Genomic DNA, 15,223 nt, shown 5'->3' with positions numbered 1-15,223 from the left:
TCTCCCCTGGGAAGAAACCTTTTGTTTCCACAGCACCAGCTCTAACAACAAACCCGAGAGATCTCAAGTCCACATGGGAATCACTGGCTTCCTTCTCAAGGCCCAGCTGAATCTCCCACTGCTTGCTAAGGCTCTCTGAACGTAACCTTTTTACAACAGCCCTGTCTTCATAAAGGCACCTGTGTTTCTCACTTGTCGTACTTTCTGAAACTGGTGCGTTTCTCTCTTGTCTGATTCATGCCCCAGTTCCTGTCCTCCTGCCTCTTCCATAAAGAGATGAACTGTGGGAGCCCACGGTATCCTGCCTGATTTGTTTGTCTTTTGTTTTTCTCCACTTTCCTTGTTTGCTTTAAAGTGCTAATAAAATTCTATTTAAAGCAAAAACCTAATGGGGTGGTATTCTATTTCCAATTATCCATGGACTCTCTATGTCCTAAAGAGTTACTGATTTTATTCCTCTATTCATCCATTTAAACTAGAATTTTTCCCCAAAAGAAATTTTACAAGGAGACCCTACCAATAAAAGGAGGAATAATTTAGAGCTGCTCAATTAAAGCACAGGATGTGTTCCAAGCCCTGCCATCATCCTCAGCTTTTCCTCACAGAAAGCTCGAGCTCCACTTTGGGAATATGGCACCCTCCAGTTTGGAATCTCGCCAATGGAACCAGGTCCATGCTCATAGGACTAGCATGAAAGGCCTCTGAATGACCTTGGATCTTCCATCCTTCCACAGCAAATGATTTCCTATCCCCAAATCCTCCAGCCCTTTTACACATCCATGCCTGGACTCCTACTATTCCCCACTTCCAATCCTTCCTCTCAAACTTATCCTTGAAGATGCATCTCTACACCTGCCTTCCAAGACTTTCAAGATTCCAAATTGTAGCTTTGATCTTTTCCATCTCTTTATTCTCAAACAATTTTCCTGTGCCTAATAAAAACTTATTTCATCGGGTGATTTAAAATAAGTCTTTCCTTTCTCTGCTAATAGATTATAAACTTCCCAACTGTGTGGCTGCAGAAACAGTAGTTTTCCAAAGTATGCTGGTGGAAAGAGTCAACAGTTTACAAAGATAATTATTGAATGAAGAAATTTTTCCAGGATTTTTCTTGCACTTGTATTTCACCAAAAAAAAGGGGGGGGGAACAATTTACTCGAATGTTCACATTATTTCTTTAAAACTTTAGTATGCTAAGGCATAAATAATAAAAATGAAGCAATGCTATGGAGATGTGAGAGATACTGACAGAGTTTCTCTTTTTTTCATGGTGATATAAAATATTATAATTAATTCTTATTTCTTCTTCCATTCCCATAGCTATGAATTTTTAAAGGTTTAAATATCATATTGATGTATCATTTGTCACAATAAAAACCCAGGGGGTTTAAGAGATTGCTTAAGATTTGAAAATACAACAAGAACAATTCTTATGGTTAAATGAAAACAATCAAGCATGACTGACTGAACTCTTCTATCAAACTCTAAAATCTCCCAGTGTTTGCAGATCTATTAATAGCCTTTTATCATAAATTTACTATTATCTGAAATAGTTTCCAGTGAAGCCAAAGCAAAGCAGATAGCTTATGTTATAAATTCCTTTAGAAGGGTTAAATTTCAAATTTACATGCATTTAAGTGGGGAGAAAATAAAAGAGATAAAATGCATAAATCTCACGTGCTTTATTTTCTATGGAAAATGTCAAATACAGGCTGTCATTTCTACAGCATGTCAGTTACCTGCAAAGCACTAGGAACCCTTCTCTGTCTGTCCTCACTTCATGTCTCCTAGATAATTTCCTATGGATCATTTTGTTCATTTTCCATTCACTCTAGTTCACCAAACCTCTGGGAATTGGCAGAATGTGCCACCATGTCTATCTGGTCCAGGAGAGTGTATCCCTTTCCTCTACCTAGATGCCTCCTCTACAGAGGAGACTGTATTGAACAATTAAGTGTACGTGGATATATATGCCGTGGTCTGAATGTTTACATTCACGTAAAACTCATGTTGAATCTCTGAGGCCCAAGGTGATTGTTTTAGGAGGCAGGCCTTTGACATGTGAGCAGGTCATGAGGGCTGAGTCTTGCTTTTATAAAAGCGGCCCCACAGAGCGTCCTTGCCCCTTGGCCCATGAAATGACAGAGCCAGCCCTCTGCAGCCTAGAACATGGGCCTCACAGCAACTCCGTCATGCTATCCCTCCAACTTTGACTCCCATCATCCAGAACTGTGAGAAATAAATTTCTGTCGCTTATTAGCCACCTACTCTATGGTATTTTGTTATAGCAGCTTGCATGGGTTAAGACAGAGTACCTATGGTTATATGGGATTGTAAGTTTAAATTAAATCAAACTTAAACTTTACTGAACTGTATATAAAGAGAAAAGCCTATTAGGAAAGTTAATAATGCTAGTGACCTGGTGTGATTCCAGAAGAATTCTGGTGAATGTTGAGTGCATCCTGGAGGAGGGGGGCATTTGGGCAATGAAATATGCAGGGACACAGAAGGGGCTAACCACTGCATGCACGGGTTTGCTTGAGGAGAAGAAGAGGGCAAGAGTGAACAGGTGAGTCTGCCTACGTTGTCTGCTGGACAGAGGAAAAAACAACCTTGGCCAGATACTAAAGTATTTAAATAAAGGAAGTTACCCTGTTAAATCAAGAGTACATGGAGAGTATTACTGTCCTCTCTTGAGAAGAATCCAATTTAAAATCAAAATTACAGATCTCAGATGGTCAGGGTAAGTCTCTCCCACTTGCATACTTCCATTTTCTTTACCAGATCAGGAGTCTAGTTAATTGGACAACTGTTGTGTATTTTCCTATGATGAATCAGGTGCTTTCATCACAGAGTTTAAATCACAATCAGAGACCTCAACTTTTCAATCTTTCCAGCTCTGCCTGAAAAGTCTTGAGACTCGAGAACCCCGTGTTAGCTGTTGCTCAACTGAGCCACCCCAAATGAGAATGTAAATGAGAGAGGAGCTTATATGTGCTCCACTCCTAAATTCCATCTTTAACTTTAGCCCAAAATAAAAAAAAATATTAAATTTGCACAGTGGCACCCAATAAAGTCATGTGTTCGCATATCAGGTAAATATTCCAATACAATTATTTATATGATTAACCTGCTGTAAGTTTTGGATTAAATGATTTAATAAATATTTTGATTGATGTTCAGTTATGCATGGATAACAACTAAGTACTTTAAGGGCTAGGTCTTTACCAGACTTCGTGTCCTTGTTGTAATTATTGCCTATAAAGAACCTTACAAATATAGTAAATATTTTTGTGTACTATTTATGATATTCTCAGATTTTACAAAAGTTTAATGAGTTCAGTAGCTAGCATCCTTCTGACACTGTTTATTAATCACATGGGTAAATTCTGTGTATTTTTTTTCATTATTAGAGTTCCAATTACAAAAATAAAACATGGTAACAAAAATAAACATAAAACAAAAAAACCACAGAGATAGAAGTTGGAAGTCTCTGTTCCCCCTCCCTACAGCCTGCCAGTCTCCCCAGATGAGAGCATTGGGGTTACAGTTTTAGAACGTCTGTTTTCAGTCACTTAGGTGCATATCCTGTTAACGTGTCTATAATTACACACATGTATATGCTCACATATACAACATGCATTAGCCTGTGACTGCTATCTCTTTCCTCCAAAAAGAGTGTATCATTTCAACCTCCTAACAATAGGGTAGAATGAACAGTCAGCTCCATAATCCCACAACAATGTAGAAGTTGAACTTTCTACTTTTTTGCAGATCTAACAGGTGGAGAAATTACCATGTTTTATTTGCATTTTCCTGAGTCTGCATTGAAGTGCACATATTTTTTTTTTTTGCACGTATTTTAAAGTGTTTATCGGCCTGTTGTCTCCTTCTGTGAACAGCCTGTGTATGTGTTTTCCCCATGGGTCTAGTGTCATGTTTGTCACTGTTTTCTTTCCATCCATTTGAATGATAACATGATTTAGAATCACGCACATTACCTGGACAGAGCAATTATTTTCTATAGTCTGACCCTTTTCTTTTACCTTTTTTTTTTAAATAGAACTTTTAATTTATATATAGTGAAATCTGTCAATATTTTTCATTAGTTGTATTTAGATATCATGTTGACCAACATCATTTACGAAATAAGTCATCCCTCCTCAAGGACTTGGAATAATTTCAACAAATTAAGTTCCTATACAGGCAGAGATTTGTTACTAGAATGCCTTTACTGTATTACTAATCTGAGTATTTTTGCACTGAGTTCATATTATTTTAATTAAAGGTGATTTTGGGGATGCTTTGATCCCAGAGAGAGTCCTTTCTTATCATTCTTAAAAATATATATTTCCACTTGGATGTTCTACTCTTTCAGGTCGGTTTTGAACATGTTTATAAATTTCTATTAAAAATCCAAATTATTTTTAGACTTTATTGAAATTAAAACTCTGTAGAAAATTTGTATATTTAAATTTCATCCCTATCATCTAGAAATGTACTAAGTATTCCCACTTATTAGGATATTCTTTTGTATCCTACCGTTAAGTTCTAAATTCTTTTAAGATAAGCCTTAAAAAAAAAAAAAAGATAAGCCTTCATATCTCCCATTAGATATGCTCCAGAAAGTTTTAGTGTATATAGATATTATACTTCTAATATGTTGTATCCTTTGTGGAAATCCATTGATTTATGTTTTTCCTGAATGCAGTCTTCTACTAGTACTTACTGCCAAATGTGACTGTCTTCTCTTTATAATATTTATAATTTATATCATTTTCTTAAATTATTGCATGAGTTAGGATCTTCTGGATAACATAAAGCAACATTTCCGATACTGAGAAAGTTGTTCTGTTCTTGACTTTCATGGACTTTTTATAATAGTTTGCTATTAAGTGTAATGCTTTCTATTGATAAATTCACTTATTTTATGGTTCTCTGTAAGCCATGCATACAACCACATTATAACATTGTTGAAAAATGTTATGGGGAAAATATGTTGTTTTTTTCATAGAAACAATGTTATGATGTGGTTATATTCATGGCCAAAGGCCAAGTCCCTTACTTTGTTTGCAGATGATCAAAGCAACATACTTGTGTATCTGATTATTGTGACTCTACACTTCACAGCATCAAGTTGAGCAATACAGTATGATCATTAACATTATTATTTGTTTTGAGACTTCCAAGAGCAGATCTGTGCAGGGCAGGAGGAGTGGCTGGTACAACCAAGAAACCACTTGGGTATCTGCTGAGAGAACACTTCCCAGTCCTCCCGGGGAAAGTGGTCCCCCAGAGGTGGGAGCTCAGAAGGAAGAGTGCTGACCCCAGATGATTGCTGGATGCTTGGACCTGGTCTGGAGGAAAGCCAGGTCTGACGATGCACAACCTACATACTTACTCCCCTGTTTCACATGCTATTTTCAACAAATGCCACGTGGAAGAGTACGTGGTAACTAAGCTCCATAAGTTTCAGTGTTTGGGGACAAAGTTGAAGGCCGGCCCGTAATTGTTTATGTTGCATTCTAAACAAATGCTCTACCTCACAGGAGACATGTGCTAGGTAAACTTCAAGTGTTAAACGGAAATACTTCTTAAGGTGTACAACTTTTCATGCCATACTGCCCCGTAGAATACCACACCTACCACCCAAACAATTTAAATGTTTCCACATCTCTACATTTCTTTCTGATTTCCTGCTTCGTTGACCTCCACCTACCATCACAGCTGGGCAACGCATGGTTCCACTGGTGGTTCCTCTCACAGATCAGGGGCTCGTCATCACTCAGTGTATATCCTGGATCACAGCTGAACGTCACTGTGGATCTGATACCGAAATTACTGCCGTGCCGATGCCCATTCACAGGGATCCCGGGGTCGAGGCAGGAGTCCGACTCCAGGGTCACACCTGCACGCACAGAAAAAAATGCATTGCATATGGAACTCTGCTGGTTTCTAGAAAAAAAAGTTTGTTCCATATACATATAAAATATTCTGAGACATTATCAGACCTGGAAAGGTATTCAAGTGAATCCAATAATCCTTAAATGTAAAAAAAAAAAAAATACATTTTCTTATATTTGACCCTGTTTTTCTGTGTAGAGAGATACGTTGTTAACTATTTACTAGATGACATGTAAGTAGCACAACCTTGAATGATCCTTGATGTCTGAATTTTACTTCTCTTCATTTGAAAACCAGGGAACTGTACTAAATGAAGTCTGTATCATCTTGTTTTCTAACTCTGGCCCTCCCCTTCCCCTTCTTATTATAGTTTATGTTCCAGTTAGATTCTGGCAGTCGTCATACTTCAACTTTCATAGACATGCACACAGGCACCCAAGTCCATACACATATAATGCAAATTAAAACCACACTGGGTTTGATTTTCTAAAATTGCATTCCATACATCCGTGCATTTTTCAAATTTGCACTTAAGTCAGCCACTTTCGAGATGGCTACAATTAGCCCATGCTAAAAGATGCTAAAAAGTAAAATGCTATAAAAAGTCAAGTGATTATGATTATGTCATTATAAGAGTTTCTTTTCTCTGTCTCTGAGATTTCTCTTTATTTTTAGAATATATATTTGAACCGATAAGGAAAATGGGAGTAAGGGAAGATGTCACTGTGATGGTTTTGCATTCAAAGAAATAAAAAAGACTTTGCTATAGCTATATACAACTCTCTCAACAAGGCTTAGAACATAACAATTATGACTTGGGCTATTAGTCCAAAATCTGAAATCATTACAATATTCAGACTGCTTAGTCCCCCGCCAATGATCTTTGGAATAACATTTCCAATCATTGCATAAATTTTACCAAAGTTGGAGTGATACACCTGACCTTACAGCTTCTCTCATTAAATCAAATACATGATATACAACTAAGGGGTGACTTTTTAAAAATAAACAATAAGTGATAATATTTCTTCATTAACATAGCAAAATGTGATTCCATAGGCACCAGATCACAAGGAGGACAGCTGAGCCACCACTGAAAAAATGGGTAGCAAGGGATGTGCTTTCCAGGAGAAGTCTAGCTCCTAAGAGGTCGCCTGCAAACCCTTGGAATTTCTTGAGTGTTGGGGGTGTCTTTATTGTTCATGATGTGCTCCTGGGCCAATAGGACTTGAGGCTACCTTACAAGGAAGGGGCAGCTGAGCCGGAGTTCAACCACGTGGCCCATGATTCAATTAATGATGCCTCTGTAATGACACACCAACAAAATCTTTGGACGTGGATGCTCCAGTGAGCTTCCCAGATTGGCAGGACTGTGCATATTGTCACATATTGTGGCTGGGAGGAGGTGACACCATTCATGACTCCATGGGGAGAAGACAAGCAGAAACGGCAGGTAGGAGCCCCCTTTCCAGATAACACCTTACGTGTCTCTTCCTCTGCCTGGTCTAATTTGGATCCTTTCCTGTAATGAATGTGACTGCGAGTATAACAGCTTTCAGTAGGTGCTAAATTCTTCTATCAAATTATCAGAACTGAGGGTCATTTAGGGAACACCCTGAACTTGCGGTTGGTTCAGAACTGGCAAAATAAGCAAATCTTGCCCTTTGCAAATCTGTGTGCTTAACCTCAGAGTTTGGTTACAATGGGTAAAAAATGGAAGATGATCATAGTGAAGATTTCCAAAGGAAAAAAATAAAACAATGAAGAGAAAAAGCAAAGTAAAAAAAAATATATATATATATATTTATACAGCACCATTTTTCCCAAGAACTTTTTCTTAAACATTCTCACTAATTTCCTGAAAACTAACATGTGCCTACTGCCTAAACAGCAGGATGTAACTGTCATGACTTCTTGCAAAGCATGGCAGCAAATGCATGCATACTTTCCTTTCCTGCATGAGATACGGTTCTGCCAAAAGAAGGTGGGTATCATTTGTCCCCAAACCCATTACCCACTCTGCTCCTCTCTCTTTTTCTCTCTCTCTCTCTCCCACTACACACACATTCATATTCTAAGGTAATGTTTATGACCTCTTCCATAACACCTCAGAGATTATATGTAGTATATGCCCCATATAAAATGGGTACATGATACTGGCTGATAGATTAACACAAGAATTCCCTCAAAAGAAGCTTTGCCTAAGAAATGGAGTGGTCCCCAGATCCCTGACAAACCAGCTAACTATATTATTTCACCTTGTCCAATGGTTTCCAATGATCACTGAACAACAACATACTCATTGTAGCAAACAGAATTAATAGAAATTGTTATTTTAGATGTTGTGAGAACAATATATTAATGAATAATATTCATAATAATACTGATAAATTGTAAGTAAACTTTTTCCCACATAAAATTTGTAAGGAAAAAAAGAGAAAAACATCAGAGGAAACCAAAGCATACAAATGTAAACACAGAATTCCTTACATGTAAAACTGAACTAAAAAAATAAATCTATGTTGAAGTCATAACATTATTCCAACATTCATTCATTCATGCATTCATTCATTTTTACAAAATAATGGACAGAAATATTAGGTTGTAAAATGTGCAGTTATTGGGGCGCCTGGGTGGCTCAGTTGGTTGAGCGACTGCCTTCAGCTCAGGTCATGATCCCGGGGTCCCGGGATCGAGTCCCGCATCGGGCTCCCTGCTCGGCGGGGAGTCTGCTTCTGCCTCTGATCCTCCCCCCTCTCATGCTCTCTCTCTCTCATTCTCTCTCAAATAAATAAATAAAATCTTTAAAAAAAAAATGTGCAGTTATTGTACTCCTTTGCATTAAAATATATTTGAATGGATAGTACATGTGAGGATAACTGTTGAGCGGTAGGATTATAATAGATTTGATGACCAATTCACCCAAAACACACCATATGCGGGGATTTTAAAACAAGGTGGCAGCAGGGAGAACGCAGGGCAAAGTAGGCGACATGGCTCACTAGGATCAGACCTTTAAAATGAACTCAGTGTCCTGTGAGGACAGGTGGCCAATTTACTCTGAAGGAAAAGTACAAAGTACTTTGAAGGACGAATGCTTCAAAGCATTGTTTCGGGCATTTTCCCCTTCTTGTGTCGAGCCCTCAGGATACAAAGAAGAACTGGCATCGGCGGATTTTGTCGAAGCTTTGAATACGTGCCAGTTCTGTCCCAACTGTTCTTTCCTTGGAACTTAATGTGACTACGCATTTTTGACACGGGTGATACAAATCCACTCCTTGTCCTTTGGCCTGTCAAATACGTGACTGAGTAAATTTGCTCTCCGTGAAAAAAAGAAGCTGATGATTCTCAAGCCACCCATGTGCAGATTATATTAATGTACATTTGACAGAAGTAAAGTTCTGCTTAACTACGTGTTTGAATACAAGTTCTAGTCCCAGGAAGGGGATGGAAATTCTGAATATCTTTTATCTCCCAAGGGTGGCCACTTTCCGCAGCCTTCGAAAGGGTTTGAAATAGCAGTTACGGTCCCATTTTACAGAGGAGGAAATAAGCCAAGAAACTGAGTAAACTGGTCATGTTAAATTGTTCACTGAGATTCACAGCTCAGCCTTAGCCTGCTTTCTCCCGCCTGCTTTCTCACGTGTTTGTGCGCGCCCACAGCCACAGCGCGGCTGATTTTCCAACTGCATGGCATCTACAGCCATTACGTCTTGACCGGTTTTTCTGTTTGGTCTCAAGAAATGGCATTAAATCTCAGAAACTAATCTGCATGTGCTCACACACACACACACACACACACACACACATCCCAGAAACCATACTTCTTTGTCTCACAATTTTTTCAAAATTGCAGCATGTATGAATTGCACAGCAGGATATAGACAATTACATGCAGTGACTCTTGCCTATTTCTTGAAATGTTTTTAAAAGATACCTTTGAAAACATTTCCCAAAAAATGCTCTAAAATTAAATGGAAGACATCCATATACTTGAGACATCCATTTATGTTCAAGTTCCCTACAAAGTTGTGTTTTTTTTTTTATAGTGGTGGTTCAAAGTGCTACAAACAGAGCGAGTAAGCAATTATTCTGGGAGGATAATACAATGACTATTATATAAAGGAACTGCATCACATTCCTTATGAAGAGTAAAGTAATAAAAGGGCAAACAGTAATTGGACACTGTATTTATAAGATCGAGGATTTAAGACTCAGCACGCAGACGAGAACTACAATTCTAGGTTTGCTCTGAGGAAAACCTTGACAAAATGACTTCGGCCCTTCAGCCTCGCAATTCAAAAAGAGTCGAAAGTAATGCTGTTTATAGTAGCTCCCATTACCTTATAGCAACACTGCAGAAGGAAGTCAGTCTTGAAGAGAGTGCGGCTATTTCTGCAATGCTTTATGTTTGTAAAGTAGATTTTCATGTGCCCGTTTGGGCATGAAGTGGTATCGTTAAAAGAATTTTTTTAAAGCAAGGAAGGTTTACAGTGTCAAACATTTATGACAAGGTATGAAAGGGGGATGGACCATGTTATTATTTTCAAATGGCATAAGGAATGTGATAGTCATTTGGGTTATGGGCAACCCATTTTTTAAAGATTGTTTTCTAGTGCTTCCAATCTGAACAGATTTCTTCAAAGAATACTAGAAATGGTCAACATTTTAACGGGGTTGGTAATGTGTGTCTTTTTTTATGTTCTTCTCCTCTTCCCGTCTCTCTCTGCTTCTCTCTCTGCTCTTTATTCTTCTATTCCACAAGTGCCCCCCCGCACCTGCTCCCCGCCCACCTGCCCGCAGACTCTCCCTCTACCTGGAACTCGTGAGTCAGGCCAGCACCTGCCCTGGCCTGCCTGGGCTGGATCAGGCACCCACTGCCACCTTCATGCCACCTCCTGGAGGACCTGACAAAAATCCGAGACTTCTGGCCTGCAGGCATGCTGAATCCCAGTAGCTGGAAGGTGAACTTAGGAGCCTGCGTTTTACCAGGATTCCCGGGTGAGTGCTAACGCACAGTAACATTTGAGGAAAACTGCCCCTTCAGCATGCTTTCTAGACAAGGGTGACCCTCTGAGTTGGCGCCAGGGTTTTCCAGAAGTACTTAGGTCTCCATCCACCCATGGCAGCAGCAACAAGAACATCTGAGCTGGTATTCTGGCATCCACTCCGTTTTCAAGCCAGCAGGTAATGGTTACCCATAAGGCCAGCCAACAAGTGCCGGCCTTTCCGGACTCATTTCTACAAGAATGCCGTATCCCGGACTCATTTCTACAAGAGCGCATTTCCTTGTTTCTCCTCAAATACAGAATAACTGATAAATGAATTGAGGTGATAACAAGTCAAGCTTCAGGGTGATGTCCTTCCAGGTAATATTTTCCTAATGTACTTTCGATACTTTCCTTCAGGGGAATTCATAAAAATGCGTGGGGCCTTCTGGAAGGACCACTGGGAGTTCCCAATGCAAAAGTCAGCACGAGTGTTTAGAACCCGTGTCCCTCCTGAGAGGCTGGGCAGTTGGATGCTATGGGAACCTTACCCATCTTCACCACCAGTGACGGTTCTGCCCTCTTCTGTGACTATCGTGTTAGCTCCCAGTTCTTCCTTTCAAGTAGGAGGGGGGAGGGATTCTAGGCCCCAAGGGATCAGAAATGTCTGACACCCCACAATTATCACTCTGCAAATGCAGATGCACCAGCTTAGTGATGGCTTTCATCTTCTTTGACTGATACCCTGAACGAAAAAAAGGCAAGGAGCGCTGTTGTCCGAGAGCTCACTCCAGGCTATGGATGCATGCTTTTCTAAGGCCCAGCTCTACTGTCACGCATAGGAGAAATGAAAAGAATCCTGAAACGTCACGTAGTCATCCATGTAAGATTAGAAAAATTATTGTTATAATTATCTGCATATGATATTCTATTAGTAAGGATGACAAGCTAAATAGGAACTTGTGACCTGACTTTCTATCATTCTTTGATCCCAGAAAGAATGAGGAAGAATAACCCATTTATTTAAACCAGTTAGGTGAGTAAATGCAATCAGTTTCTACGACCTGCGTATAGGCTTTAGGACACATTTTTTTTAAAATAGGCAAAATAGAAAAAATAGGCAAAATAACCTATGGCTACACAAATGAGGGAGAGGAAAGGGAAGAATGGGAAACTGTTCTAGTATTTTTTAGGGCCGGAAAATATTTATTCTCTTAAGCATCATCCAGCTGGGTGTTCAAAGGCCAAGGAGCTCCAGACTTAAGAAACCGGGGTGTGCTGGAGAGAGTACAGCCTTTTGGTCATCAGTGCTTAGGAAATTTGCAAATCCGGATGGTTGTAATGTGCACATATCTCTACTCCAAAGAAAAGTAGGGGCACCTGGGTGGCTCAGTCGTTAAGCATCTGCCTTCGGCTCAGGTCATGATCCCAGGGTCCTGGGATCGAGCCCCACATCGGGCTCCCTGCTCAGCGGGAAGCCTGCTTCTCCCTCTCCCACTCCCCCTGCTTGTGTTCCCTCTCTCGCTGTCTCTCTCTCTCTCTCTCTCTGTGTTAAATAAATGAATAAAATCTTTAAAAAAAAAAAAGAAAAGTGATGACTTGAAGGGACGTTAAAAAGGAATGAAACATGAAACCCTCTGGTTCTTAAATTGTATATCAAGTTTAAAAAATACCTTACTTTGAAATAAATGTTGCATGTATATGAAGTGAAACTAACTGAATTAAATTTGAAATTAATCATTAAATCATGAATAGTCAATTTTCTTGCTATCCAAACAAGTGTAATGTGACTTATTTTTTATCAATAAGTACACATTGACTTGTATATGAGTATATGCATGTATATGTTTGCATGTAATTCCATACATGAGCAAGGGAAACAGAGAAATACACATAACAGGTTATTAATCTGAGTTGTTGGGTGGGGTTTGCACCGAGGTTGACATGAGTAGCAAGGGGGTGATGTTTGGACAGGAAGGTGAGAAATAAGAAAACAAAACTATGATTAAACATCCAACATGTTAGATATGACCCCATTCATGAGCATTTGTAAAATTATATGTGTGGGTTTCTGTAAATATATATATTTATATGTTTTTAAATAACACTGAAACTTCATTTTGTTTGTTTTGGGATAAGACTGTGAAAAAGAACAACCATAAAAACCTTGAAAAATAGGGTTTAATTCCTGTAAATCCTGTGTTAGCCTGCATTCATCCATCTTCTTCACTTTACTCTGAAAGTGAGGCATTTTCAAACACAGGGAATAATGTTTGTTTGGGTTTTTTTAAAGATTTAATTAATTTATTTATTTGAGAGAGAGCAAGAGAGCCTAAGCAGGGAGGAGGGGCAGAGGGAGAGGGAGAAGCAGGCTCCCTGCTGAGCAGGGTGGGACTCTATCCCAGGACCCTGAGATCATGACCTGAGCCGAAGGCAGACGCTTCACCCACTGAGCCACCCAGGATCCCTGGGTTTGTTTGTTTTAATTGGCTGGTGTTAAACTTGTATTCCCAGGGTGAACTCCCTCAGCTGTATTGCAGAAGTACAACTGATAACATATTATTATAAAATGCTGTAATGACCTGACCTTCTAATTTCAGAAGCTAAGGTTATGACAAATTTGTATGTATGGAAATAGAAACGGGAGCATTTCACATTGGGCAAGATACCCTGCATGGTCTTATTTTAGTCACTGTTTTAATTGTTTCTAATAATCATTTTAATCCTTGTTCACACTTGCTCACAGCAATAGTCACGTGTCATTTTGTGAGATTCAGCTGTGTTTTAACTCCTCTCCGGCCTGTGTTCCATGTTCTCTCCCCAGGGACATGTGCTCAAGTGAACGAACCAACAGATAAGAACCACGATGGCGGGGTGCCTGGGTGGCTCAGTCGTTAAGCCTCTGCCTTCGGCTGAGGCCATGATCCCAGGGTCCTGGGATCGAGTCCCACATCAGGCTCCCTGCTCAGCGGGAAGCCTGCTTCTCCCTCTCCCACTCCCCCTGCTTGTGTTCCCTCTCTCGCTGTGTCTCTCTCTGTCAAATAAATACATAAAATCTTTTTTTTTTTTTTTGAGCAGTTTTATTTTTTTTATTTTTTATTTTTTTTAAGATTTTATTTATTTATTTGAGACAGAGAGAATGAGAGAGAGAGAGCACATGAAAGGGGGGAGGGTCAGAGGGAGAAGCAGGCTCCCTGCCGAGCAGGGAGCCCAATGCGGGACTCGATCCTGGGACTCCAGGATCATGACCTGAGCTGAAGGCAGTAGCTTAACCAACTGAGCCACCCAGGCGCCCCTAAATACATAAAATCTTAAAAAAAAAAAAAAAAAAAAAAAGAACCACGATGGCCCTACCCACATTTTTCCAGTAAAGAATTCCCCTAAGCCACTGTTCAGGAGATATAATTGTAGCAAGAGCCTCTCTGGCCAGGACCTCTATTTCTCATGGTAGAAGTTTACCATTACATCATACGGTGAATGAACACACTATTTAATTATTTAATTTAATAATAAATGAATAAATATATTTTTTGGAGTTTTAAAGTAAAAACCCACAAGATGCTCTCTTATTAATAAGAGAAAGTGCTTATGATGGCCAGTGCGGACAGAGGCAGTGAGGGTCAGGTGAGCGCTCGGGCCCGGACGTGTGTCTGGACGCAGGCTGGTGGTGGCCGGTGCGCCCTCCGACTTACTCTCGTAGTGAATGAGGAAACCCACGCTGGAGCGGCTGTTGTCGGTGGTGAACAGCAGGTACATGAAATGCCCCGTGCTGATCAGGAACTGGGGAGCTTGCGTGCCGTGATACTCTCCGATCAGTGGCGACGAGTTGGCTGGCCCGTCTCGGACCTCCAGCGTGTCATAGTTGACTTCCGTCTGAAATCTGTGGAGATTTGTGTCCAGTCAGAAAAGCAAAGCTGCATTAACTTATATACATTCCCCAAATATCTTCATTCACTAATTGCGCACCGATGTATATCACTATAAATAAAAGATTTAGAATTTTACAAACTTAAAAAAACACCCAGGCGCATATGATATTGAAGCATCAGTTTTTCTAGAAGGAAAGGTACAGCCTAAACCCTTCCCTCTTACTGAATACTCAGTCACGTAACATCCCAAGCACAAAAGACTGCAGTCTTTAGCTCTAAAATAAAAATACTGTGAACCAGGTTAGTTTTTGGAGAGATGAAGAAAAGAAGGCAGGAAAGAAGGCAGGCAGGCAGGCAGGCAGGCAGGAAGGGAGGGAGGGAGGGAGGGAAGAAGGAAGGAAGGACGGAAGGAAGGAAGGAAGGAAGGAAGGAAGGAAGGAAGGAAGGAAGGAAGGAAGGAAG

General features: G+C 39.9%; 1 protein-coding gene across 1 annotated transcript in view; it reads right to left on the bottom strand.

Annotated features, from left to right (window-relative positions):
- CSMD1 (CUB and Sushi multiple domains 1) overlaps positions 1–15,223 on the bottom strand; it is a 519,075-nt gene that overhangs the window by 388,977 nt on the left and 114,875 nt on the right. The window contains exons 8-9 of the mRNA XM_035003847.1: positions 14,585–14,772; positions 5,720–5,908 (exon numbers count right to left, since the gene is read on the bottom strand). Of these exons, the coding sequence (XP_034859738.1) occupies positions 5,720–5,908; positions 14,585–14,772 (377 nt within the window). The remainder of the gene's footprint in view (positions 1–5,719; positions 5,909–14,584; positions 14,773–15,223) is intronic.

This window comes from Mirounga leonina, unplaced genomic scaffold, assembly GCF_011800145.1.
Source record: "Mirounga leonina isolate KUSES-001 unplaced genomic scaffold, KU_Mleo_1.0 Mir_128, whole genome shotgun sequence".
NCBI classification, from domain to species: domain Eukaryota; kingdom Metazoa; phylum Chordata; class Mammalia; order Carnivora; family Phocidae; genus Mirounga; species Mirounga leonina.
The sequence above is the reverse complement of the archived record's forward strand: the minus strand, read 5'-3'. Positions and strand labels throughout refer to the sequence as shown.